The following is a 25,438-nucleotide window of genomic DNA, read 5'->3' on the forward strand; positions in this document are numbered from 1 at the left end:
CCAGATGGCAGATTTACACTTGTATGCTGGTGCCGAGTATCGCCTCAAAAAGGGCCTGGTGATGGAATTTTTTTTTAATGCTACAGTAATTAACAGAATGCATTGTGTCATGAAAAAATCCAGCAGGAGACATCGAAAATTAGAATTAAACATTCTCTTTATTGGGGCCTTGCTCTGAAATGGCACAAGTGATACATGCTCACAGTGCCCATCAGTGCTGCTAATGAAAAGACCCAGAGTCACGTTTTACACTTTTATTTGGATTTAGATCAACACCACAGATAAGATACTTTGGTCAAACACAAGAACAGATTGCTATGCCGCTCTTTCCTGGCTGCGATAAGTACAGTAATGTGGAAAAAAAAATGCTGGTTCTCCTGGAACACTGAATGTAGATCTTGGGTTGGCACATACAGCTAATAAATACGTTGTTTGCACTTAGCACTTTAAACAGAATTGCACATGCAAGGTGTAACCAGGCTACTGACCACCACCACCACTGTCCCTGTACTATTTTCACTGCTCAAGCTCTTTGCTTGCCTTCTTCCCAGCGAGAAAAAAGAATACGATTTGCTGCCCTGCTCAGTATTTCAGTGATTAGCCTGCCGATTTTTGACACGTTCAGCAAAGGTCACATTGAAGTCCTTCCTGATAGAACTGGTAGCTCCTCTATAGCTTGACTTGCAACACTATGCATCGCAGGTAGCAATGGAAGTCCACTGATGTGAGGCCAGAGGTCTGCCCAAAAGCCAACGAGGAGAGGTTAATACCAAGCAAAGATATAGCAGAGGGACCGGCATGAACGCAGTTCTTACAATATCAAGAGTCAATACTACTACCGCACAAATAATGACATACCAATAATATATTGTACAAGCTTATACAGCAACACATGTTGATTTGCAACATTGTACAGTTTAAATCTAAAGTGCACAGCCTCAATCTGAGGTGACAGAACAGTACTATCAATATAATAAAGGCAACACAATTACAGACACAATTTATTTCCTCTTACTTCACGTCCTCATGATATTATGTTGGATCAATACTCCGTTTATCTAGTTTAGATGAAATTAAAACCACGTTGCACTTCTTTTTCTTCTCTTCAAGTATTTTAGAGACAGCAAAACAATATTGCTTTACAAACAAAAGTTGACCATTTAGGCGAAGTTAAAACCAAAACTTTAGTAGGGTTATAAGTAGACAGGCCCGAACCACAGAACTCTTACCAACACTTCCAGAGGTTGTGGACAAAGAGGATAAATTTCAGTTTCCATGCCAGACTCACCTCTAATGGTAAGGAATGATGCAGCACGTGAATTCTGCAAGAGCTGTGCCCATGGTTTCTGAAAAGGCTGTGAGGCTCCGCGTGGGCTGTTTTAGGCAGATGTAGCCTTATCTCAATTTTTTCTGCAATTTCAAAAGCCGTTGCAGACAAGGATGGAGTCCAGCACTGGGAGAAACCTTTCACCAAGCAGTTTGTTACTTAGACCCCATCCCTGTCGCTCAGATTACAGTCACACTTAATATAGGCCTTGTCTTGCAGACCTGTACATCTGTAAAAGTACCCTCTTAATGTAGCTGTGAGTTTTCATGCTATTTCTGTAGTAAGAATTTCAGTCAATTTTAATTTTTAATGTCGTTTTGGACTGCTCGTAGAAGAAAGGGTTAGGAGATAAGCATTTATTCAGACATGTGACTTTTTTTGGATAGGCTTTTTTACCACAGAACACAGAAACCATCCAAATACAACCTTATTTCAGTCTTGGTTAGCACTGTATATTGATTGTGCGTCTGCTTAGGTAGGCCAAGTGGGAAACATAATTAGGAATAATAGCATCCTATTGTTGTACTGTAATTGATGTTATTAAGTGGTTTTAAGAGCTGCAGTACTCTTGAGGTTTTTCAGTAATCAACCCTGGAGGTGTACAATCCATATGACATGGAGAAACGAGGTACTGGTACCTCTTAAAAACGTAGTATGTGGGCTTATATTTTAAAATAAGCGGTAATAAATATTTGAGGCACCTCCATCAAAAGAAGAAGAATCCTAGTTAATTTTCAGCTTCTGTCCTTGCAGTTTTATAACCCATATAAAGTAAAAATATATAGTTTACAAAATAGGATTTTTTTATATATATATATTTCCTTTTGTAAAACTATACGTATTTAAATACATTTGAAATGTTGCTATAGGTAAATTAGAAATTCTGTTCTAATACTACGAAAAAGGCAAAATACTTTCACTTTTAAACATACAGCTTGTATACTCTGCTTCTCACCGCCCCCTCCCACATCCCCCAATTTGATTTTGTCATCATTTTGGGCAAATTTGGCATCATTCAGTCTGATTGCTTTTAATTTAAAGTAGTTGCTGTGTTAAAACAGGGGATAAAATTTTAAGTATCTTCTGTTCTTCCTTATTTGTTTCAATGCAGCTTTTTGTGCAGCTAATTATTAAGGAGGTATTCTAAAACTTAGGAAAGGACTTTATAGGAGCCATGTTTCTTGATTTTAAACTGTACTCTACTCCAACGCCACAATATAGAAATAGATTTACTTTTGGAACAAACTACAAGTACATTCGCACAGTTTGTGACAACTTAATTGTCTCCTTAGAGGTCTAGGAACAGACTTTCACACCCGATTATTATAAATCTTGTCCCAGGCGTTCTATTTCATCAATCAGGAAATCAATGTCTTGGTGAGTTGCTGCAGGGTTTGAGATGACCATCCGGAAGAAGTTCACTTTGTCTCCCAGGGGCTGATAGCTCACCATGGTCGTTCCATACTCCATCATCCTGGCTTTTATCACTGGTGCCACCTGCAACGCAACAAAAAGCAGGGGGTGATGATCATGATTATTATCATCATTATTATAATTATTTTAATTATTTTCATTATTACCATCATCCTTATTTTTACAACAAAACACACAGTATGTTTTCTTTTTTAGAAAAGATGAAGAGCTACAAGAAGCAGTTCAAACGAAATCACATCCACTATTGATAAAAAAGTTAACCTCTGTTAAGAAATAAGTGGCTTATTGAAAAGACATTGAGTTTATCCTGTTTCTGTGTCCTGCTCTTAAAATCACTGGGGAATTTCCCACACCCAACTTTCTCAATATTGAATATTGCTGACAGCCACACAGTAGCTGTTTTTTTGTAGCACTCAAAGCACATTGTTATGATCGTTTTCCATCTTCTTATCATATGCCAGAGTGCCATGGTATTATCAAGCTATTGTTGCACTTGCTGGGTTTAGCAATTGCAGTCTACAGTAACTTCAGTAAATTATATATAGAGTTCATTTATGTACTCTAGCGACCAGGCAAACACCAAACTTGGAGACCAGAGTAAGGTGGTGCTAGCCTAACCTGCAGTAAAACGACCGGGGAGGTGTCATTTCACAGAATATGTTGAGGTGACCTTGCTCTGTGCCCTGGGAGACCATTTCAAGGACTGCCTGCCTGCAAGGATTTCACTGGTCACTACGTGACGTCCTGGAGGACGCTGCTTACCTTCATAAGGCGGCTCGTTCTTTCCTCATTGTCTTCCATACTGCGCAAGCTGGGAGGTATATACCAGAAGCAGACGTTTGTGTGCTGAGGCTAAACACAGAATAATAACGGTTTGCACTGAAAGAAATGCTCGTAATAGCTCAGTTGCAATTAAGTTCACGCCTTTCCCCCCCTCTCATACATCATATTGTGACAGCAGTCAATGGTTTTCATTATTCTGGTCCACTGAGAGTCATCATCATTATTAATGCGGAAAAGATAATTTTAGGCACTTTATTCCCAGGGTGTCAGATGCAGAAACACATCATCCAGCTGTGCAAGTGTATTTATCCCCTACTGAGAGGCTCCTAGATTTTGTAGGTGCTGTTCCCTCCAGAGGCTGAAGGGAGTATGTGGCTAAGGCAAGAGTCTACTGCAGATAATTTAGAGGTGAGGAACTCTGTCATTTACTTTTATTACATGACAGAATAATACAAAATCTGGTTCTGTAAACAAGAGTCACAGGTGGTACGTAAGAGAGTCTAAGATTTTCTTACTTTAATGAAATTTATTACTTCTCAGTTTGATTCAGCTAGCTGCCATATTAATATGCATCCACGACAGCATCTGTCTAGTTTAACTCATATGGGAGCACCAAGTAGAAAGGCATAAAGTAAGAAACAGTTGACATTTCGTATATTTTTGCAGCCTCCCAACAGTTGCCTGCCTTGCTACGTTCCTCTTTGCTGGATGCTCAAAGCGTGAGTTATAGCAACTCCTACTGCTGCCGGTTCCTTTACTCATCATCAGACCCAGTGGACCAAATCCAGTGATGATGTGTGAGATGCAGGAAATAAATCACAGAGTGGCATGTGGGTATGAGCCTGTGATCTCAGTTTGAAGGAACATGGTGACGTTTATCCTTGTGCTGCAGAGCACTTAGGCACGCACTAAGTGATTGCTACCAGGGAGCGACGTTCTGAGAGACAAAACCTTCCAAGGCAAGTACAGAGAGCAAAAACCACCACAAGTAGGAGGAAAAAGCTAGAACAGGATTTTTTTTTTTTACTCTATTACAGGCAAAACACCAGTTAACTTTGTACCAGAGGTCTCTACCAGGCCTGCCCCCAGGTAACACAGCCGGAGAGGGTTGCCATGAAGAGATGGCTGAACACGGGACAGTTCAGATGTACAGCCACACAACCCAGGCTGCACTGCCTTGCCCTGGGCACTGTGCTCCAGCTGAGCACCTGGCACCCAGGGGTCCTGTCTCAACCAGACTCCCTCAATGGAATCAAGAGGTATCTGCACCCCGCACGGTGGTGTAGCCTCTGTCACATGAGCCAGCTGGGCTCCTGAGCAACACCAGCCCATGCCCTGCTGTACTGCACCCCAGGGCAGCAGGGACTGCAGGGCAGATGGTCTCCCTTGGTCACCCCAGGTCCCCTGTGACTGCCCACCTGATAAAACCACTTTGCACAACAGTCCTTTCAGAGTTCCACGGGGCACTGTAACTGCCCACTCAAAACAGACCCTCCTATTAAGAAAGCCCAATTTGTTTTTATTACTTAATAGCTGGTTCTAATTGTGTGTGTGCTGGGTTAGCCCAAGATGCCAGTGTTTAGTTCCGGTGGGGTGAAACTGTGCAAACCGAAATCTTAAGCACAGCTGCCTCATCTCCCTTGTCCTTGGATCCCATGAGGAAGAGAGATATTGGCACAACAGGTTTTGTTACAAGGGGCACCGCTTTCTGTCATGTGCTGTTGGTTTGACCTGTTGATAGCATCCCAAAAGGTGACTAACACAAGTGCTGTTTACCAACTAGGAAAAAAAAGTTGTAACGCATACCTTTCCATCAAACACCATTTCATACCCTTCTCTGTTCTTTATTTTATTGTACAGGTATTCTGCAAGTTCCAAGCACTTATCAATCTGTGCTTCAAATCCTGTGGTTCCCTTTAGAGACAGAGGGAGAAAAAAAGTTTTGTGAGTGTCTGTTTTGTGAACCGAAACAGCAAAAGGACCACGCAGCACTTGCCAAAGCACCAGCACAAGTCACCTCTCAGAAGTCTCTGTGTGACAGATCAAGGATCTGGTTCTACGAGATGGAGGACGCTCTGCTCATTTGCCTCTAGCTCTTGCCACTGACTCCCCTATAGCCACCTCTGCAAAACAAGCCCCAGGTGCTAGTTTGGTTCTCAGCAAAATATCGTTAACTCCGATGCAGGGTGCCCTCGTCAGTAGCTTTTCCAGAGCACGATTTCGAACAGCCTGGGCAGGCACAGAGGAGGGTCGCTAGCAGGTTCCAGGCATGGGGAATCTCCTGCTATTTTCAGAACAAGGGATTTTAATCTTCCAGAGGTGATGTGCTGGGGGCTTTTCCAAGAATAATTTTTATTTTTCGGTTAAACACAGAATGGGCAGATACGCTTTTAGAGCCGGGCCTGAAGCCTGTGAAAATGCGCATTTTTGTTTAGATAGTGCCCTGCCTCTGTAGTGTTTTTCTCTCTTCTTTTCTAATTGACATCATATAAACCCAGAAGCTGTGTTTTTAAGAGTTGCAGCAAAACCTGCTTTTTCTTCTCTGGCAGAAGTCATAATCCTCTCTCTGTGACATCATAATTGTTCCTGCAGTCACCAGCTGTGATGCCACAAACAAAAGATCCAGCTTTATGAGGGAGGAAGGGGAATAAACAGCTGGAATAGATAAACTGTTTAAGAAACACACATCCTACTTTGTAATGTTAATATTACAAGTGGAGTGTGGGAAGAGAAAAAGCAGTACAAGGCATATTGAAAAAATGGGGTTTAGAAGAAGAAATGTCTCTGAGGAATGGACGTGTGTCCCTGCTAAATCTGTTCTGGCAGTGCAGAACTGACTTAAAAGCCTATGTCATTATCCCTCTGTGTACAGAGATTTCAAAACAGGGTAGGGCCAGCGCAGCCCCAGGAGAAAGGCTTGGAGTTAGAGAAAGACATGTGGCTCAAACTGCCTGCCACTCTGGAGACGCCAGTTAGCACAGCAGCTATTGCGACCACAGAAACTTCCATCCTCCTTTACAGCCTCCCACATCTCCAGCTACATTTGATGACTGTCTTGGAATTGTTTTCAGAGTTTTAATGAAGCACATGAGGATCTTTTAAGGCTTTCTGGAAATGAAAACAGCGATGTCATCTCCTCTGAAGAAACCTGAGGCAACTTGACAAAATAGACTGGATAAATATATGGAAGAACTTGTTTAGCAACATTCTACAAATACAGATGAATTAATCGTTAGAGTTGGTGTTTTCAGATTTCCCAGAGAACAGATTTTGATGAGTTTTCCTCTGCTCCTTCAAAAGATGACTTTGTATCTACTGCATGCAATGAAATGAGGTATTCTGGTCTTGATTTGCCACATTTAATTTCTGAATGTCATTAAAACATCTTTTTATTTCCAGAAATCTTCGTAACAACATTCTCAGGTATATGATTTACACTGTTAGACTCCTACAGTCACACAAAGAAAATGCTATGCAAAGCCACGGAGTTTAAGTTTCAAAATCATGTGTGCTGCTTTGAAGCTAAATTATTAAAAGTATAAAAACCCAGAAAATAATAATGTTCTTTCTTTCATGTTATATATGGGAAATTCAGGTCAGATATTCTCTAAGATGATGATTACAGAAAAAAACCCCTGTATCTGGTGTGCATTATTTTAATACAAGCAAACATATTGCAGGCAGTCCTACCTTTGCCCTCCACATCAGCCATAGCTTGAAGACATCAACGTGCCGTCCACATTGCAAAGCCTTGTCTCCCGTGTCGTAAGACAGGTCGTAGTGCTTGTCTTGTTGAAAGAGGTAGGAAGCATGCATTTGATTGCAGCTCTGCATCAATCCCTTATAGAAACAAAGACACAAACAAGTGATGTTGGCACAGATGTGACTACTGTTTTGAGGATTGCTTTGGGCGAGAAGTTACAAATGCCCAAATCCAGTGGAATATGTGTCCAAGTGGAAAAGGAAGATCAAAAAAAAGAGACAAAACCAGACTCAGTTGCTCAGTGGAATAAGTTTTTCCTATCCTGTTCAGTGCCCAGGACACCTTGGTACCTGACCCAGCAATGTGTAATCTACTCCCAGAGCCAAGGCATTTTTTTTAAAAAAACCTGGATGTTGTAGTTCCTAGCATCATTACGCCTACGTTCATTTTTGGATCTTGCTTTTTATTCCTTGTTCTGGTTCCTTTTCCTCCTTTCCTTGGAAGGCTTTTTTTTCTGGTTGAGTCAGACCAAGGCAATTTCGTGACTATTCTAAATAGTATCACACCACTTTTCTAATTGCTTTGGTGTCTAAAGTCCTGATTTTCATTGTTTTCTTTCTTTGTAGGCACAGTTTCTGCAAATCCCTCAGCTGCAGATCGGATGCTTAAGTGGTATAGAAAGCTTTGAACAGACAGAAGAGCATATGGCCTTTAAACAGCCAGCTAGAGCTATTTCTGGGTTGCAAGATACCATTTTGAGAGGCAGCTTTGTGGGAGGGCCAGAAGCCAACAAGGTGAAGAAACCTGGCTCATGAAAGCATGAAGTTTCCTTTTTAGCTTTTTAAGTGAAGTGCAGAGAGTCGTGTTCTGGCTCTAGTTAAGTCCTCAACCAAGTTTAAGGTATACCTTAGGGCTGTTGCCTAAAACTGCAATTTCCAGTCCAAGAAGAAACAAAACTTGGCTGTTTATCACAAAGTCTAATCTTTATGTGTAACTCAAAACTGAGATAGTAAAATGAGAGGGAAAAAAATTTGGCTTTCTCTTAATCTGAGCCATCTGTTCTCACTAGGGGTCAAGGATGGTACTGACTTCAACCAGGCAGGATTTGTCTCAGGGAACTGACCCAGAGGGCAAATAAAAGCCAGCTTCTTTCTTCCTAAGTGCAATCACTTTGCATACAATCTGTTGTACAGCTGTTAGCAAAACAGCAACCAGCTTTTTGATAGCTGGTCTAGTAAGTGGTGGTTGTACTGCAGCTGTCCCAGTAACTGATGGTTATATGAAAACTGCAGACTTGAAGGGCAATTCAAATTCTAGTGCTAAACGAAATGTCTACTTTTTATTCCGAGTGAACTTAACCTTCCCTTTTTATATCCATGTGCCCCAAAGTGGATATATGGATCAGAGCTGGGCTGAAATATCATGTAAGTCTAGAAAGTGTAACGAAGCTTAGATTCTGGACCAAATGTGATGCTGCACGTATACCATATCATTCATCCTCAGAGGACTAGAGCTGCCTACAGTAAACTAGTGGGGTTACGCAGTTACGCACCCACAACTTAACTAGAGACACAAAAGACTGTCGAGACAGTGCCATTAATTGGCTCTCTCATTTCTGCTAGACAGCTACTTAAACTCCTTTTGCAGTCACAGCCTGAGCACACGACTAGAGGTCTATTTCTCAGTTTCTTTTCTAATCCTTATCGCATTAGCAAATACTAGCTATGACACAGTTACGAAGAAAACACCCAGGATTTGCAGAAGCAAAATGTCAGAAAGGATCAGAGCAGTGAGGATGCTGGGACATACCTCTTCTCTTACCAGCAGGGCTGAACACTGCAGTGGGACGCCCATCATCTTGTGAGGGTTCCAGGTCACCGAATTGGCCCTGGGACAGCAAACCACACAAAACTCAGACATTGTACTGTGATGGTGAAACCGAGGAGACATTTAGTAATAATAATAATGATAATGAACATGTAGCAATGCACACCTTTTTCTGAGCAAGCAAAGCTGAAAATAATCATGGGTGATTATTTTGGGTGATATTTTGAAAGCAATGCCTTCATAAGGGACCTAATCCGCTCTAGTTGGGTTTTGGATGACAATTCTGGCAACTTACCTCAGGATAATTGCTCTATCCACTGAATTTAATCAGTATTAAACTTTCTGGGGAGTCATCCACACTTCATAAACGTAGGGCAAACTTCCTAAAAGCACCCACCTGAGTGATGAACTTTCTGAAGGCACACAGCTGATTGAAGCTGCAGACAGGAAGCTGGCAAACTAGCATTTTCCCTCCCATTGATTCCAGTTTCAGTACGATTTTGGTAAGCACCTCACATAAGCAGGTTTGAAAATTCCTTTAAATTCTTCTGGGTACCTCTAAGTCTCTGAGTAACTTGGAAAACCTGGCTCAAAGTAATTTTTCTCCTCGCTCTGCTGACGGCAAATTTTCACAGCTCCTGAATTGCAGCTTGGCTATGACAATTCACACAACTGGAGGACTGGGTCCAAAATTACCACAGGAATAAACAAAGAACTGATCCCCCCTTCCACAAAAGAGTCTGATCCTGCCTCCCTTCAGGACACATTCACTGTGAAAATAGCTGTCAGCCCAGATCTTGTGAAGGAACAGGGCGCTGTCACAATGCAGCTTAGAGATGAGACATTTGGGACTGTGGCAAGGGCTGAATGGAAGACTGTCCAGTTCTTTATTATTTTAATTTTGTGTTATGCTTGACTGGCTATTTGTTAATTACTATTATTACATATGATGATTAGCTGATAGATGTATACATTTGCATCCTATTTGGCAGGCTGTCGAGGATTCACAGGATTCCACATGCAGTGATTTGAGGTTTGACGGTATAAATCAGTCAACTGGGGCATGTAAAAAGCACCCAGGACACACTTGCAGGTAACATTTATTTGAACAGGGATGAGAATGCTGGAATCTGGCAGTACTTTCCTTTGTAGGATTTGGAGACAGCGCTACAGGTTTATGCATGTCCTTATCATTTCCTGCCAAATTGCTTCCACTCTTTCAAAGTAAGCAACTCCAAACTTCACATGGACACCGTGCAGCACTTCTGTGCTTTCCTTCTTTGCTATTTAAATGGGACTGCACAAGTGCCTGATGCAAAATCTGTAGGGTACAGTCTTACACAGGCAACATCTGGCCACTTGGCTTGGCTTTTTGAGTATTTGGCAGCTTTTAATCAGCTCAAAGTCAGTCATCTGATTACAACGCCAAAGCTAATGATTCTGAACATGCATTCAGGTCTATGAATCTCCTTTGATACGATACTTTTTAATTTTTATCTATGCTTATGCAGAATCAGGCAGAAATTCTTTAAGAGATTTCTAGGTAATAGCAGTGGTATGGGTCTTCTCAAGCAAAAGGATTATTTACTGACAACAGCCAGATGTTAATTATCTACCTAAAACGTTTAATTTACCCTAAGGTCATTTTATTTCCTCAGCTACATCCCAATTGCACACAGAATGAAGTTAATTATGTAAAAAAAAAATCCACCATTTTTCATTTGTTATCAGTTGTTCTGGGCTTCAGACATCAGTATGTGCTTGAAGAAATTGCTGACTGAGACAAACAGTGAAGGAAAAAAGCTACGTGGATCCACAGATGTTTTCTGAAAGCACCTCACATTTGCCCAAATAACTGAGCACCAAGCACCTATGTGATTTTTTGGCTGTGAATCACAGACAGGTAAAAAAAAAAAGGAGGAGAAGTTTTCCTTTAGAGATTTCAAATGTATGACAGGAGAGATTCAAGACTGGCAGAACCTGGTCCTCAGCCATCATTATAAACACACTGAAGTGCATTCACTGACCAGCAGCAGCTCCAGGAAGGATGCCCAGACCCTTTATGGGAGCCCTCATTCAGCTGCGAACACGCTTTCCTCACATAGCTGACACCCCCTGCCCAAGCCTCTGGGAGAGGGACACCAGACCGAAACTCCTGACAGTGACCAGACCTATCTGCTCCAGACAACAGGGGACATGCTCCCTTCAGGGTGCCTTGGAGCAGCTTGAAATCTGCCATGTGGGGACTGGAAGGCACAGTAAGGATGGTCCCGCAACTCCTCCTGCCTCTGACAGAACTGATTTTGCTGGACTGCCTGTTACCAGAAGGATGGAAGTACTCAGAGCACAGAGTGCTCCATTTAATGCTCTCTCCTTCTATCCTTCTCCCCTATCAACCATGAGTACCAGCTCCAGTTCTCTTCTACCCAGACCTGTGATGACTGCGTTGTACTCGAATATCTACCATAAAACAGGAACATCTGTAAAAGTTGGGTCTAGTAAGTCTGCTCTAAAGGTGCCATGTTTGAGATATGGACAAACTGTAATGAGCTGCTGTGTCCATCTATCAGTGGAACAGCACTGGAAATGAAAAATTTCATTACTTCGTTGCCAAACATATGGAGATGGTGCTTATCAAAGCACTAGATAAAATCCAGTGGAGTTTTGGATCTAAAGCACATTATTTGGAAAATTCTCCGATATCGATTCAACCTGAACTTCTCATTCCAGCTGAATTTGGACAGCAATTTGGGAGGCAAATTCTATTTTTCATAAGCCGTCCTCACAGCCAACTGTGTAGATTTTTCTAACTTCCTAGATATTTGGATGTTATGTCCTTTTAATGCACAACATGTAAGTTTGGAGTGCTGACGGCAGTCTTAACTAAATCGAATTCATAGAACTATTGGCTACTTTCCAAATTTTGCACGTGAGACGTATGAGAAAGGAACTGAATCATCAAGGTATCCTCCTAATCTTCAGGAACAGAATGAGGAAGTTGTTTGCAATTTTAATTGGCAAGGAACAGCAATTTGATTTAGAGATAAAAAAGGTGGACGGGAATAATAACTTACTCTCGAACAGCATGAGCTTCAGAAATATAGACAAATGTGAGAGTGACTCCATCGAGCCCAGTATACTGCCTCTAGCAAGTGGCCTAAACAGGTGCCTGGGAAGAATACAAAACAGGGCAAGCACATACGACCTTCCTCCAAATATTCTCTGAGCCCCCAGTCATTTGGGGCTCACAGAATCCCGAATGGGTTTTATCTGTCTTCCCTTGAGCACAGGTAAATCTTAACATCCCACGGCAAGGAGTTCCACAGCTTAACTGAAAGTTTCTGAATAAGCAGCTGTTTGTAAGTTTAAATTCAGTCTTTCCAGACTCTGGACTGGACTGGCATCACTTATGTTCATCTCTGTGTATGTGCAATGCTCACGAGCTCATGACTACAACTGTGTACACCCAGGCACAGATCCACTGAAAAGTCACTAACGCAGCCTGGAGGGGGATGTGACGGAGCAGTGGTCGGTGACCACCAGGACACCAGTCCAAACTGCAGGCGCATCCTTACTTAGACTTAGACTGCACGCAAGACCTCTGAGATTAATTTCTTAGAGAAATGTAATTGCTAATCCATGTTGGACACTGTATCAGAGCATGCTGCAGAAACCACTCTGGAGCGGTGAATGTATGCTGGAAGGAATGAAAATGCAGACAAGAAATGTCTGCTTTGTACCACAAAACAAAACGCCACGCTACTGCGGCATTGAACAAAGGCACTTAGCAATGCTATTTCAACTGGAAGGACAGTTCACATAATTTCCTCATACTGTATCTTGGGGATAATACGGATTTTTTATTTTTATTTATAATTTTATTTGTAATTTATTTATGGTAATCACAAGTGTGTTAAAGTGCATTTAATAAACGTGTTTAATTAGCATTAATAAATCATACCTTTCAACGCCATTTAACTTCCATTTGTGTTTTCTTGACATCAGGAGCCCACCACCCCATGCTCCCTAGAAGGCAAGACACATTATCTTAGTAAGAGAACTCTGCATTCCTCCGTGATGACATCTGTGCGTTCACATCAGTTTGGGGCCCCTTCTTTTTTCCTGCTGATGTGGCACGTTCCAAAATGACCAGGCAGATGGGGCCTGAGGCATTAGCTGTGCTAACAATTTTCTTCCAGTAGCCTGGAAGCAGCAGTTTATGGCCCGTGATCTGAGTGCCCACCCTTGCCGTCTGCTAACCCCTCCCTCGCCACCTCCTCTGACATTGACACATTGGGCTGCCTGTGCTGCAATTAACGACTTGCAGAGCTGCTCCTGGGAAAGCTGCCTTTTCTCTTCTAGTGACTAAGTGATGGTAACAAACCAGACTGGGATCTCAGCCGCTCTGGTGAGTTTTCATCATATTCCAGACCACTACGGCTTGCCCCCTACTCATTTGCTTTCGCTTACAGAGATCTGGGACAAGCAGGCATTTCATCTGACTGAGTCGTAGTTTAAGGTAAATACAAATTCTTCCTTTGAATTGGACTGATTTTGGCTGACACAGTAATCCAAAAGCAAGATACCCAGACCTACGGAAATTCAATTACTAAGGCTTTTGGGAGAAAGGATTTGCAAAAACGACACAAAAGCTATGCTAGGGCTGAAAGATGATCCTTCAGACAGATTTATTGGCAAGAGCCCAGATAAAGCTAAGTAGCCAATCTGATAAATTTCTCTAGCATTTGCATTAACCTGCTTAGCAATTTGCAGTACTTTATTCCAGACAAACGTAGCCTTTTCCTTATGTATTTGTTTTGCAGCTGCTGTAGAAGCTGAGCCAGTGCTCAGTACGGTTCTTATGTCTTTCTTGTACTAACGGCATTTAGAGATAAAGCTGAAGGCCAAAAAGCACTCAAACTAGGTCATCTGAAGTGTCCCAGTTGCTAAAAGTACTGTGCAGTCACAGCTCCTAAAATGTCCCCCTGATCTGAGCCTTTCAGAGGAGTGGGAAGGCAGTGCTTGGATGTTAGACTTAATTACAGGAAGCAAATACAATGGGTTTTAATGCTGACACACCTTGTAAGCCAGCCCATGGCATAAGATGATACTTACATCCACGTGCATCCAGATTTTGTATTTCTTGCAGATGTCTGCAATAGCTATGAGAGGATCAAACGCCCCGTACACTGTTGTCCCAGCCGTGGCACTCACCAGAAAAGGAACAAATCCCTGCAAGAAAGCAGAGAGGCATTTGGGGAGGTCAGAGTGCTGCAGCCTCCTCAGCCTGCAGCAGCCCCAACTCCTCTTGTGCTGCCTCCACAGTGAGCCCACAAGTGTCTCCTAGAGGACATCCCTGCTACATTACACCGGTTTTCTCGTAGTTCAGATGCTAGTGGTATTACAATTTCTACCTTAAGGTGGCAGCAAACTTCCAAACCAGCATCCTCCATTTATTAGGATGCATGAGACAGGTGAGGGCTCAAAAGAACAATTCTGCTCCACACCACCTGCCTGAAACAAAAAGATCTGCTCTTCATGATGTCGCGTAAAACAACCCTCACCAAAGCACCGCCCTGCAAGAAGTATCTCCGGTGGACTGTCCCCTGGGCTGTAGTACAATTATCCCAGCGAGTGTCTGAGCGTGTGGTGGCCCAGTCCTGTCAGTGGGAGCATCTTTCCTGGGGGGTGTCTCCTGGGGGCAGCGCAGAAGGGAGTCGTGGGGATCACCTCCAGCCCCATCCCTCCTGCAGAGCCGGGAGACAGCCATCTCCACGGGGGCTGGGGACCATCTCTCGGATTTCCTTTGCTAAATGCCGTGCCTCACAGAGGAGCACTCGTTGGCCACCACACGGCTTTTGCATTATGGGGTCTTGGCTCTGCCATAATTTATACCAGTGTTTCATTTTAAATTCATTTGTAGTTCTGTTGATTTCACAAGCAGTTCTCAGAGCAACAAAGGTAAAGAGCGGCTACCTTTTTTGCACAACTGGGGTTTAGACTATCATAAAGGTCTAAACTTCCTTCTGCAATGGTCAGTAGGTTTGAGTGGCACTCTGTTGCCATTTCGCCTTATTTTTTATCTATTGTATTGCTTTTCTTAGAAAAAGTGAGTTTTTAATGAAGATTTGTGTTCATTAGTGAGCTTTGAATGCTGTACGTCTAATGAATATTTACATAAATGTTGCTGAAGGGCTGAGTTCGTTGCATACTTTAAATCTGATGTTTTAATTCTAGCTTCTGCTAGAATTACAAAAGCAGTGCATTTTTAGAGATGCGTGAATTTTCGTTTATCTTCTTTATTCTATGAGGAATATTTTCAATGCATTAAAATATGTACAAATTCCCCAAATGATTACTCTGTTTTTGTCAATATTCAGCTGAGAAACTGCATCACAGTTTGATAACATAAAAAAGGAGGATGTTAAGCAGAACAACATATTTAAAAAAGCCAAATAGCTCATGGAGTTTATAAAGTAGCTCTAAACCTATTTTCGCAGCAACTCTTGCCTCACTAATTGCTGGGCTACATTTCTGAGAAATAAATCAAAAGTTAATGGGCAAGCCTGTGTTGTTTTACCAAGGAAAGCAAACCAACTAGCTGTATCATTGTTCTTGGTTTGTTTTTTTTTTTGTCTGTTTTGGAAGCAGAAAAGCTAGTAAACTTACTTTTTGTTTGGCTTCAAGAATTCTTCTTTCAAGGTCTGATGGGATCATTTTCCCTCTGGAGCAAGAGAGAGTTATATTAGAAATTTGATCTTGAAATCAGCTCTTGCTGTTACTTCTTCTCTTAATAGGAAACCCAAGTAAGGGACAAAGTTACGTTTTTTGCCCAAGGCTTATGCAGCATTGAGGAACACAGAAAGACTCTGACCATTAGTCTGAGTTATTACCCTAATTATTTTGTCAACCAGTTTGCATCAATATGGTGATGGTAACTGAGAGAAGTTATCTCGTGGCCACCCCCGTTAAAGTCTGACGCTGCTCCATGGAGCCTCCTGGTCCTGTTAGATGTTACAGCCCTAGGAATATGCACCAGACTCCCATGGGGAGACTCAGCCCAGGGTCTCAAGAAGCTCAATGGGTGTGAAACCCCATGGTCCCCTTTCAGCAGGCAAAGAAAATGCCAGCTGAGCTGCATGGCCCGGAGCAGCTCTGGTGTAAGCTGTTGTCTCTGTGTTTACATCTGAGGGATGAACTCATTTCAGGGCAACTGTTTCACGGTTTGGTGCATTACATGTTCGCATTTGCTTGAGGCAGGATATGAGAAGAAGTTACCAGCCTGGACTCATTAAATGCACTGTCAGGCCCTTTGTATTGTCTGTATATTTTATTTGCAACACCTTATGGTATGAACGTTCTACCTGAGTTTCAGACTCAGTGGTATAAGGCTTGAAGGCTAATTTATGAAATCCTGCAAATTAATGAGGCACAATTTAAAACAATGCTGATACTGAATATTGAGGTTAAAGTTTTCTTTGCTCTAGCCACAAGCAAGACTATCTAAGAAGAGACAGTACGCATAAGAGCAATACAAATACGACAGTTCCCTATGTTACAGGAATAAAATCTTCACTGGCTTTGAATGTTGTCTGCTTAGATTAATATTATTTTTTAAAGACTTTTTCAGTTCTCAATACAGCTGTACGTATTTTTTCTTTCACTAAGCACTGATTTCCCATTGCTATGAAAAAAGAACAACCTTTACTAAAGCTCAAAATACTAGTTTCAGGGAAACAAATAAAACCATTAGTTTTAGTTTTGATTTTGCATAAAAAACCCCATTTTCATGACATTTAGATGAATTTAAATAAAACAATGTATTATTAATTTCTTATAATAAGATACTGCTAGGTTTTTCAAGTTTTCATTCTTACATAGCTCATAACAAGGCAGTCATTTTTTCAGCAGAAATAGGTTTGTACTCTTGAGTTTTTTGCAAAATCTGCCTGGCATTTTACTTATTCAAAACAGTAAAAGACTAACTGAAAAGAAAAAGCTCTACCAAGTCTAAAAACTAGCCCTGATCTTTCTTGCAGAAGTTCAGGGTCTAAGGAGTATTCAACTCATAGTGAGTTGAGTCTTTTCTTCAACTCAGTGAGTTGTTTTTTCTTCAAAAACTGTTTCTGGGATCATTAGAGGAATAAAGAAAAAAAAAAAACACATGCCAAAGGAGGCAATGAGGTCTTTCTCCAAACATAGTTTATATATTGTGTTTTAATGATTTCTAATTTGTTGAGCTTGTGCATAGAAATGCACACAAAGCTGGGCAGACCCCTTCACTGCCAATGGTTTTTTACCAAGACAAGTGATTATCCAGCCCCTGGTCATGTTGAGTATGTGCAGGAATTCATGGCCAGGAGAGCGCAATGTCCAAGCAATGCCAAGGTTTACTAGGGAGCAAGCAGCAGGTTGGCTTTCAGTATAGTCCAAACTCATGCTGGAGCACTCCACAACAAGCAAACTAGCCAACAGCATTGCTTATTTGCACAGCTTTTTCATGTGTTATCATCTCAGATGACTTAGGACACTTAAAATGCATTGCAAAACAACAAGCTGCTTCTTAGACAAATCTCCCGCAGATAATGTGGCCGGGGGTTACACAAGATATGCTAGGCAGCATCAGAGGCAGGAGGGCTACAGGGGGAGGCAGAAGAGACTCCGCAGCAAAAGGACACTGAGGATGGAATGAGGGTTAGTGTCAAAGTCTTCTCGTATTACCCACATTTGTACACAGTCTTCGCTGCTGCCACACCAGACTGAAGTGTTACGACCCCAAACCTGCAGGTAATACACTACTACTACCAATATGTCTGTGTGGTAGTAAATGAGGCAATGGAAATATATGGTTGTCCAGTCTCAGGCATGACCAAGAATGTGATTTTCTACATGTTTTCCTGGCTTGAAATTCACCACACATTCATGGTCCCATGATACAGCAAACCCAGGCAAACTTGGGGGTGTGGGTCAGGATGGGGAAGAGAGGAGCCACCAACAAGTGTGTTTGGCCATGCTGGAAACATCAAAAAGATCGCATGGTGCCGCCTCACACTCCCATAGGTCTCCATCTTCACAGCGGTTCCTCTCCACCACACCAGCCCACCTCCCGCGCCAACAGCCCACTTTGTCCTGGTGGTGTCTGCTGGGATTTGGTGAGACATGCAGTAATCCTGCTGTTTACTCCAGGGTGGGTAGGGTAAGCATTGTGGTCTTCACAGAAAATCATCACGCTGAATTTGCCCAAGAAGAAAAAGAAGACACGACTTCATTGATCCACATCTGTCTTTAGTGAATAGAAACAATTGGAGGTTTATTTTGATGTGTGTTGGTTGTGTTGATGTTGTCATTAATTCCTCTTCACGGAGTGCTCAGTCTTTTGTTAATAAAGAGATAATAAGTCCATAAGTCAATATGCAGGCACTGTGATTAGCACTGTAAATTGCTTAGTTGGTGCTCTTCTTATAATGTAGGAGCAGAGTATTTTGATAGCAGTAAAACCTTCCCTTTATGCTACAACCATAAATAATTCAATACCTTATAACAATCTGATATTTGTGACTCATAGTAAGAGCATTTTCTGTTGAAAAGATTCTCCATAGAATGAATAAAGACTGTTCTATTAATTTTTGTCCCATAGAAAGCTTTTTTTTCCTGTAAAATTGAAAATCTTCATCAGAACATTTTGATTTTGTTAATATATCTTTGTTTTTCTCAAAATTGGTTTTCGTAGAGAATCAAACCAAGAAGTTATCTACCACTGGTTTTGGAGTGCCTATGGGACCTGTGGGTTAGGTGCCTGCTGTGCTGCCCCTTTCCACGGGCCATCTCCCTCCTTGGCCTGTGCTGCCTACAATGCTGCCAAGACCCTTCTCGGCACGTCCCATTGCAAGAGTGTCCCCATCAAAGGCACTGTGGGAACGTAGTCAACACGAGAAGGATGATGGGGGCACGAAGTAACAGAATTACTTGAAGTGAACTTCAAGACCTTTTATGAGCTCCAAAAACTGACTCGTAAAGAAGCTACTGACAGAGTCAGTTCCTCAAGTGGGATAAATTAGTGTAAGGTTGCTGGAGATGACAGCACTACGATGAATTACACCAACTGTTGACTGCATCCTATATGCGCTCTCTGAGCTGAGCACCTGACGATCCTCTTTATGTACCAATAAAAAGAGCTGCATTTGGCATCTTTACTTACCTTTCATCACATCTAATCAGAATCACACTATCTGTACCAATACCCAAGGCCGCAGCTCCTTTCTTCACAGAAAAGTGACTCTGAAAACGATACATTTATTATTATTTATGATTTTTATGATTATTTCTTATCCAATTTAATATAAAACACCACACTCTTGCAAGCCCTTCAGCAAGTAGTCCCACACAGGCAGTAATTCTATTCATAGACTTTTTGGAAACTGATGACTGTGATTTGAGGCTTCCTATCAGGTCACTACAGTCAGTTAGAGAAACAGCAATCACTCTAATCTGGATCTACTCCTGGAATATTAAATACACAACTGTGGCTGATGATGGACCCAAATTTTCACCTTGATGCATACCTGCGGCTTCTATTGCTTGTACGGATTCAGCTATGAGCTTAATTTACTGAAACAAAAAATTCTCCCCTAGAGAATTCATTTAGTTTGTGGCATCCAGAGTGATGTGCTTTTGCTGTGTAACTTCTGGCCAAATAATATACTGAGAGAAATTAAGATAGGAAGCCTAATTGTGATCTCATGCCAGTGAAAGCTAGTAATAACTCCCATTAATAAATAATACTGCAGTTTAAAATCAGAACTGGGCTATTAGTAAGACTATTAGTTAATCTGTATGTACAGAATAAAATGTGGACGTTATATACTGGAGTGCAAGTCAGCCTAATTTTCTCTAGCTCATAGGACTTAACTCCTGAGCCAGTGTTGGTTTATAATTCAAATACAAATCCTAGTGATTATGATAATGAAATAGTTTTCTATCAAATTATACCACCACGAATCTGATTTTGTATTAACTCAAACCCAGCTGTAACAATATTGTCCAGAGTAATTTTAACTACAGATTATTAAACTTTAAAGAAATGGAAAGTCTATGTATACTACAGTACCATTAGCTTAGGATGTAACACTATAAAAAACATCAAGGAGATTCAAATTTCACAGGGCTTTTTAGGTGTCTATGATGTTAAAGAAGAAAAGAAGACATATAGTCTGCAGAAGACCACAAAGCAGAGAAGTGATCACTATTGCTTTGTCAGAGGAGTGTTTCAACGGTAATGTGAGCAGCAGAGAGCTGTAGGGAAAGAGATGGACATGACAGTTACGCACATCTGCTTCACTTAAAGGCTGTGAAGTCAGTGGGATCTCACTGCATACTGAACGGCTCTGTACGTACAAACACTTTGAGAAATGCAAATCAATTGTAAACCAACTTCATCAAAGAGAGAGGAAGAAGAGCACGACTACAACATGTACGTTCAACTTAACAAGTAAAAAAACAAACCTTGTGTTTTAAAAATTGCTCAGGGGGTAGTTTTCATTGAGTCCCAACTGCTATGGTTAAGGTTGCATGAGAGTTTCCACTCCAAAATCCTTTTTTCATATGCGTCTAACTCACCATTTTGGCTGAAATGCTTCAAGTTTTCATGACGCCCATTGACTTTTTCAAGATTCAGACATTTTGAAGAAGTTCGGATTGCATTTGAGCCATGATTCATTGGTGACACATGGACAATTTGAAAACACTTCAGGTAAATGGCCTTTTTCATACTGCATTGATTTTTTTTTTTAACACAGTGGGTTGGTATAGCTTTCTCCCATGGGGCACGGCTGCAGCATAACAACAAGGTGTATTGAGCAGCCATTGACCGTGTTGCCTAGACTTAAAATCAGCTTTTAAGGCCCTAGTACAGCAAAACATCCTAAGCCCCTGAACAAAGCACGTTCCGAAATGTAAACATATGCATGTCAGACTGACTTTCGCACAGGCTGATGATCAAACGAAATGTATACCCATGTGTTTAGAGGAGCAACAAGGAATTTGTGCCTGTGCTTAAGTATTTTGCTAAATTAGACTGGGTTCATTGCAGCTAGTCTAATCAGGCTTAAGTCATCAAGTAAGCTCCCTCCGCGTTCTGGAGGAAACAGGCACCTCCAAGGAAGGATCCATCCAGCATGAGGGTTGCTGGTTTAGACTGGGTGCTGAATGACATCAGGTGAGGAGATTTCCACCCCCTCCCTGCAGACCAAACCCTGTGATATCTGCTGTCTGTGAGTGGAAAGTGTACAGCACCTGCAGGCATTGCCTCTCTGGAAACTGCTAGATGGTTGATTTTAACACACTGTTATTGTCTAGCTGATTAAAATCACAGGTTAGTGGTATACTCAGATTAGATAGGGATTTTGCCCGGCTGTTTTTCTAGTTGGGGTCACAAGGTGCTAGGAAGTATTTACACTGAACATCATGGGCCTGCTCAGCATCACACTGATATTTTTCATGGCACGTTCCTTATTTCGTGTAACTCAATTTTTGAACAAATACATTTCCATAAGCTTCACCAGCTTAGCCAGTGGACTCTTCCCAAGTACAAATGCACTGTAGATTAAGGCTTGGACTGTGACCCATCCACAAACCTCTAGGCATGGAAGATACTTCAGTCTCCTCCCAGCCTTGGGGTTTCCCTGAGCCCCATGGTGCAGCAATGCGACTTTAGAAGAGGCCATGAGGAGGCTACCACCATCAAGAGGCTTATAAAAATTCCCAAGTTCAGGAAGGTATCTTTGAACGCTGCAAAAATTGAAACAGACCTAGAATATTGCCAGCATAATGACAGTTGAGTGACATGCTATGTGAAGCTAGAATTGAATGTATAGACTTAAAAAAATGCGGGGTTTATTCATGTATTACACAAACCGATGTGCACATACTGGGTAGTGTAATACGTAAATACAGGTAGAGAGGCAGGAGTAAAGAGTCACAGATATATTTCACTGGTTTTGAGTCAATGACATTACATTGAGTAATTTTACTCCTTATTCTATACTAGTTAAAATAGATTTACTATTGCAATTTGTTTGTCTAATAGAAAATAGAACTATTCAAAGTGCCTTAAGAAAAGAAAATACAGCTTGAATGGTTTACCATGAGGAAGCAAATTAAGCCCATGTGCTCAAAGGCATCCACTGGAATATGGCCAAGCTCAGCTGCCTCATCGAGGAGTCTCGTGGCACTGCTAAAATGGCATTGGGGAAGAAAATGAATGTAGTGCTGATAGCTTGGTTGCCTGAAGGCTTTTTACAGACTGAAGTAAATTCGGCGGTCAGGAACCAAAACAGGTTTAGGGATAAATTGGGAAGGAACACTGAATTCTGCACACAGAAGGGCAAATGCAATTACAATTTCTAAACAAACTTTGAATATGAAATTGCTTGATCTGTGTATACAATCACAGATCTCTGACTGCTATTATGTCTTTGGGTCTCAGGGTAACATCAGAGGAATTACTCCAATTGCCTGAGAGGCTCTAAAAGAGACAGAATTAAAGTGAAAACGGAAAAAAATACAGTTTTAAGAGCAAAGAAAACTTCCCTAATGATGATGTATGTTAAACTTTACTTTAATGTTCCTGGGATGGTGCTGAAAATTTGGTTGCCTGTGTAATATAAAGGTAAACATAGAAAAATATAAAGGTCAAAGAGAAGGAATTGTAGAAATAAGCCTGTTTAGACAGAACTCCTGGCAGATTCAGCTGGGCTAATAGGGAAGGACATTAATTGTGGCCCCTTTGGGAATACGGGGGCTACAGACTGTTCGGCCACGCAGGGAAGTGAGCCTGAACACCAGCTTTCACGACACAGCCATGTAGGAGTTGCGCAGATCTCAAGTCTTAGGGTGGGAGAACCCGGGTCAAAAAGGGAGGACAGGGCAGCCTGCCTGATGCCAGTCCTGCAGGAAAAAACCAGGCTAGGAGAAGCTGGCAGGTCCAAAGCTTCACCACTGTCCTGTGCTTGCCAGAGACAGGAGGACACCCCGTTGGGAGCGGGCTGTCACTGCGGCTTTCTCCCTCCCTGCGGTGTTGCATTGCAAAAGGGTGCATGGAAGAGCACAAATACATCCGCAATAGAGATGAACCCCAATTTGTCTCTGAAAAGAAACGTGGTTAAAATGCAGTGGTGAAAGAGAAGGCATAGAGTATTAGTCAATATTAGTGACAAGAGCATATTATTGGTCAGGAAAAAAATTGGCGATTTTGAGCCAGGGGAATCTTCCCTTTCTCTAAAATTTCAAAAGCCGTTAGGAATAAGTTTGTTTGCCTGATAGCCACTTTTTCATAGTTAACTTTGTAAAGTAAAAATATACTGTAAATTTATTACGGGTGCAATAATGAATAGGTCTTTTGGAAAAAAGAAGAATTAGATAATTAAAAATGTTATGATGCTGAAAAATATGGCATTGTTATCTTAAATGAACAGCACTTCAATATGCAGATGCTTCTATTTTTATAGCTTGCTAAATTAATTGCTTATAATCCGGCATGGCTGAAGCTGTCAGGAAGAACCATCCTCCTGCCGTGAGCCCCGAAGGCCAGGGCTGTTTTTTCAGATTGCAGTGGCTCCCTGCTCACATAAATCCAGAGTGGCACAAGCTTTGTGAAGGGAGCTCATCAGGAGCGAGTTCCCAAACGCTGAGTGAGCTGAGCCATCCAGCAGCCGAAACCTCTCCGCGGTCTGCAGGTTTGGTCGCTGGCAGACCTGGACTCCAGCCTCACCCCATCAGCCACACGCCAGCAGAGGAGGTGGACACGCTTTCCCCTCCACCTCTCCTGGGCTTTAAACAATGTGGCATGCCTAGAGGTGTAGGCTGGGCTACTTCTTTCTTAATTTTAATCATCTAAAAATGTGTGGCTGGTCTAGGCTTGCTTTTTGGGCTCCCTCAATAGTAGGGAAGAAAGGGTACCTCCAGAAGGCACCTCATCCTTGAAGCTTTGGCACCCATTTTAGATAAGGACGAGCTGTCTTCTGCAGATCTTGCTCTTTTTATTGGCTATAAAAAGTGTGTAGACAAACTCAGATTAAGTGTTTATGCTTTAGGTGATTAAAGTTAATCGACATGAATCCTATCTTCAACATCTAATTGTAAGCTATAGCTTTTCCATCAACTATCTACAAAAAGAGTATACTGTGTCCCATCACATTTTTAAATACACTGTAATGATATATGTATTTGATATTGTTTCTCTTAGCTGCTGCTATTCAGTTTTTAAAGTCATTACTAAATGTTGTGAGACCAATGAATATATTAATGTTTCTGCACAACAGACTAATATTTCCATCTTTCGCATTTTTGAAAAATATAATTTCACACTGCTTCTCTAAACCAGCAAGACTCACTTGTTTTTTTCCAGTGTGGATAGTTTTACAGCATTATCTGCCGATAAGAAACGTTGCACGAGTTCAGGAGGATCGTCTGGCAGTGTAAAAGTCACAAGATACTGACCAGATGAAGGATTAGACCCAAATGACAAATGTCTCCTTTGGGATAGGCCACCCTAGAGCACTATTCTTCTGGAAAATGTTTTTACTTTGATTTGAATGGCGTTACTTGAATTACGTTGCTCCTCAAGTAAGACCAAATTTTTACCGTTTCCCCCTGGCTTCAAATACCACCCAATGCATTAGGGTAATGCAAAGAAAGAACGTGTGAATCCATTAGTTTGATTTTTAGTTTCCTTAGGTGGAAACAAAACTACTCCCTGCTTACTCTGTACACTCAGAAGTCTAACTTACAGCTTCGTAATTCATGCTACACGATGGAAAACACGATCTCCAGGCTCCTCAAATCTTTCCCTGGAAGCCCCACCAGAGAGGTCACCCCTTGGACTGCATCTTGCAGGTGGCACTCCTGAAAACTGTCTCCTAAATTGCCTAGCCAGAGGGCAACGCTACATACCATGGAAGTGGTGGGACTAGAGATCAGCTTTTCATTCTACACAGAAAACAACCCAAATCTTCCGTAGGCTGTGTGAAATGGAGGGCTATCAAGCTGTCTGCATTGAGACAGAAGTCACTTTTTAATTTCCTTCTGCACGAAGAACCTCCATATTAGGTTTCAGAAACTGTTCAGACAGAAACTTTGCCAAAGACACTCTCCTCCCACAGCTACGGGTGTAGTTTGTCGTATTCCCTGCAAATAATGGGGCTTGTCCACAAGGGGAAATCAGCATGCAAGAAGCTGAGGCACTGATTTATTGCAAACTGCCTCCCATCTAGTTGCTGTGTGGATGCTGCATGCACTATGGCTGAGAGGGTGCTCCCCTACCACTGCAGACAAGCCACCTCTCACAGGTGCTCTTGGTGATCCCCAGA

At 41.8% G+C, this 25,438-nt stretch overlaps 1 protein-coding gene across 1 annotated transcript in view; it reads right to left on the minus strand.

Moving 5' to 3' along the window:
• Positions 1-139: 139 nt before the first annotated feature.
• GAD2 (glutamate decarboxylase 2) overlaps positions 140-25,438 on the minus strand; it is a 41,685-nt gene continuing 16,386 nt past the window's right edge. Inside the window, exons 8-16 of the mRNA XM_074574430.1 lie at positions 19,273-19,352; positions 15,744-15,798; positions 14,190-14,306; positions 13,036-13,100; positions 9,057-9,135; positions 7,235-7,384; positions 5,351-5,458; positions 3,524-3,613; positions 140-2,824 (exon numbers count right to left, since the gene is read on the minus strand). Of these exons, the coding sequence (XP_074430531.1) occupies positions 2,651-2,824; positions 3,524-3,613; positions 5,351-5,458; positions 7,235-7,384; positions 9,057-9,135; positions 13,036-13,100; positions 14,190-14,306; positions 15,744-15,798; positions 19,273-19,352 (918 nt within the window). The 3' untranslated portion in view covers positions 140-2,650. The remainder of the gene's footprint in view (positions 2,825-3,523; positions 3,614-5,350; positions 5,459-7,234; positions 7,385-9,056; positions 9,136-13,035; positions 13,101-14,189; positions 14,307-15,743; positions 15,799-19,272; positions 19,353-25,438) is intronic.

The sequence above is a fragment of the Larus michahellis genome, chromosome 2, assembly GCF_964199755.1.
Source record: "Larus michahellis chromosome 2, bLarMic1.1, whole genome shotgun sequence".
Lineage (NCBI taxonomy): Eukaryota > Metazoa > Chordata > Aves > Charadriiformes > Laridae > Larus > Larus michahellis.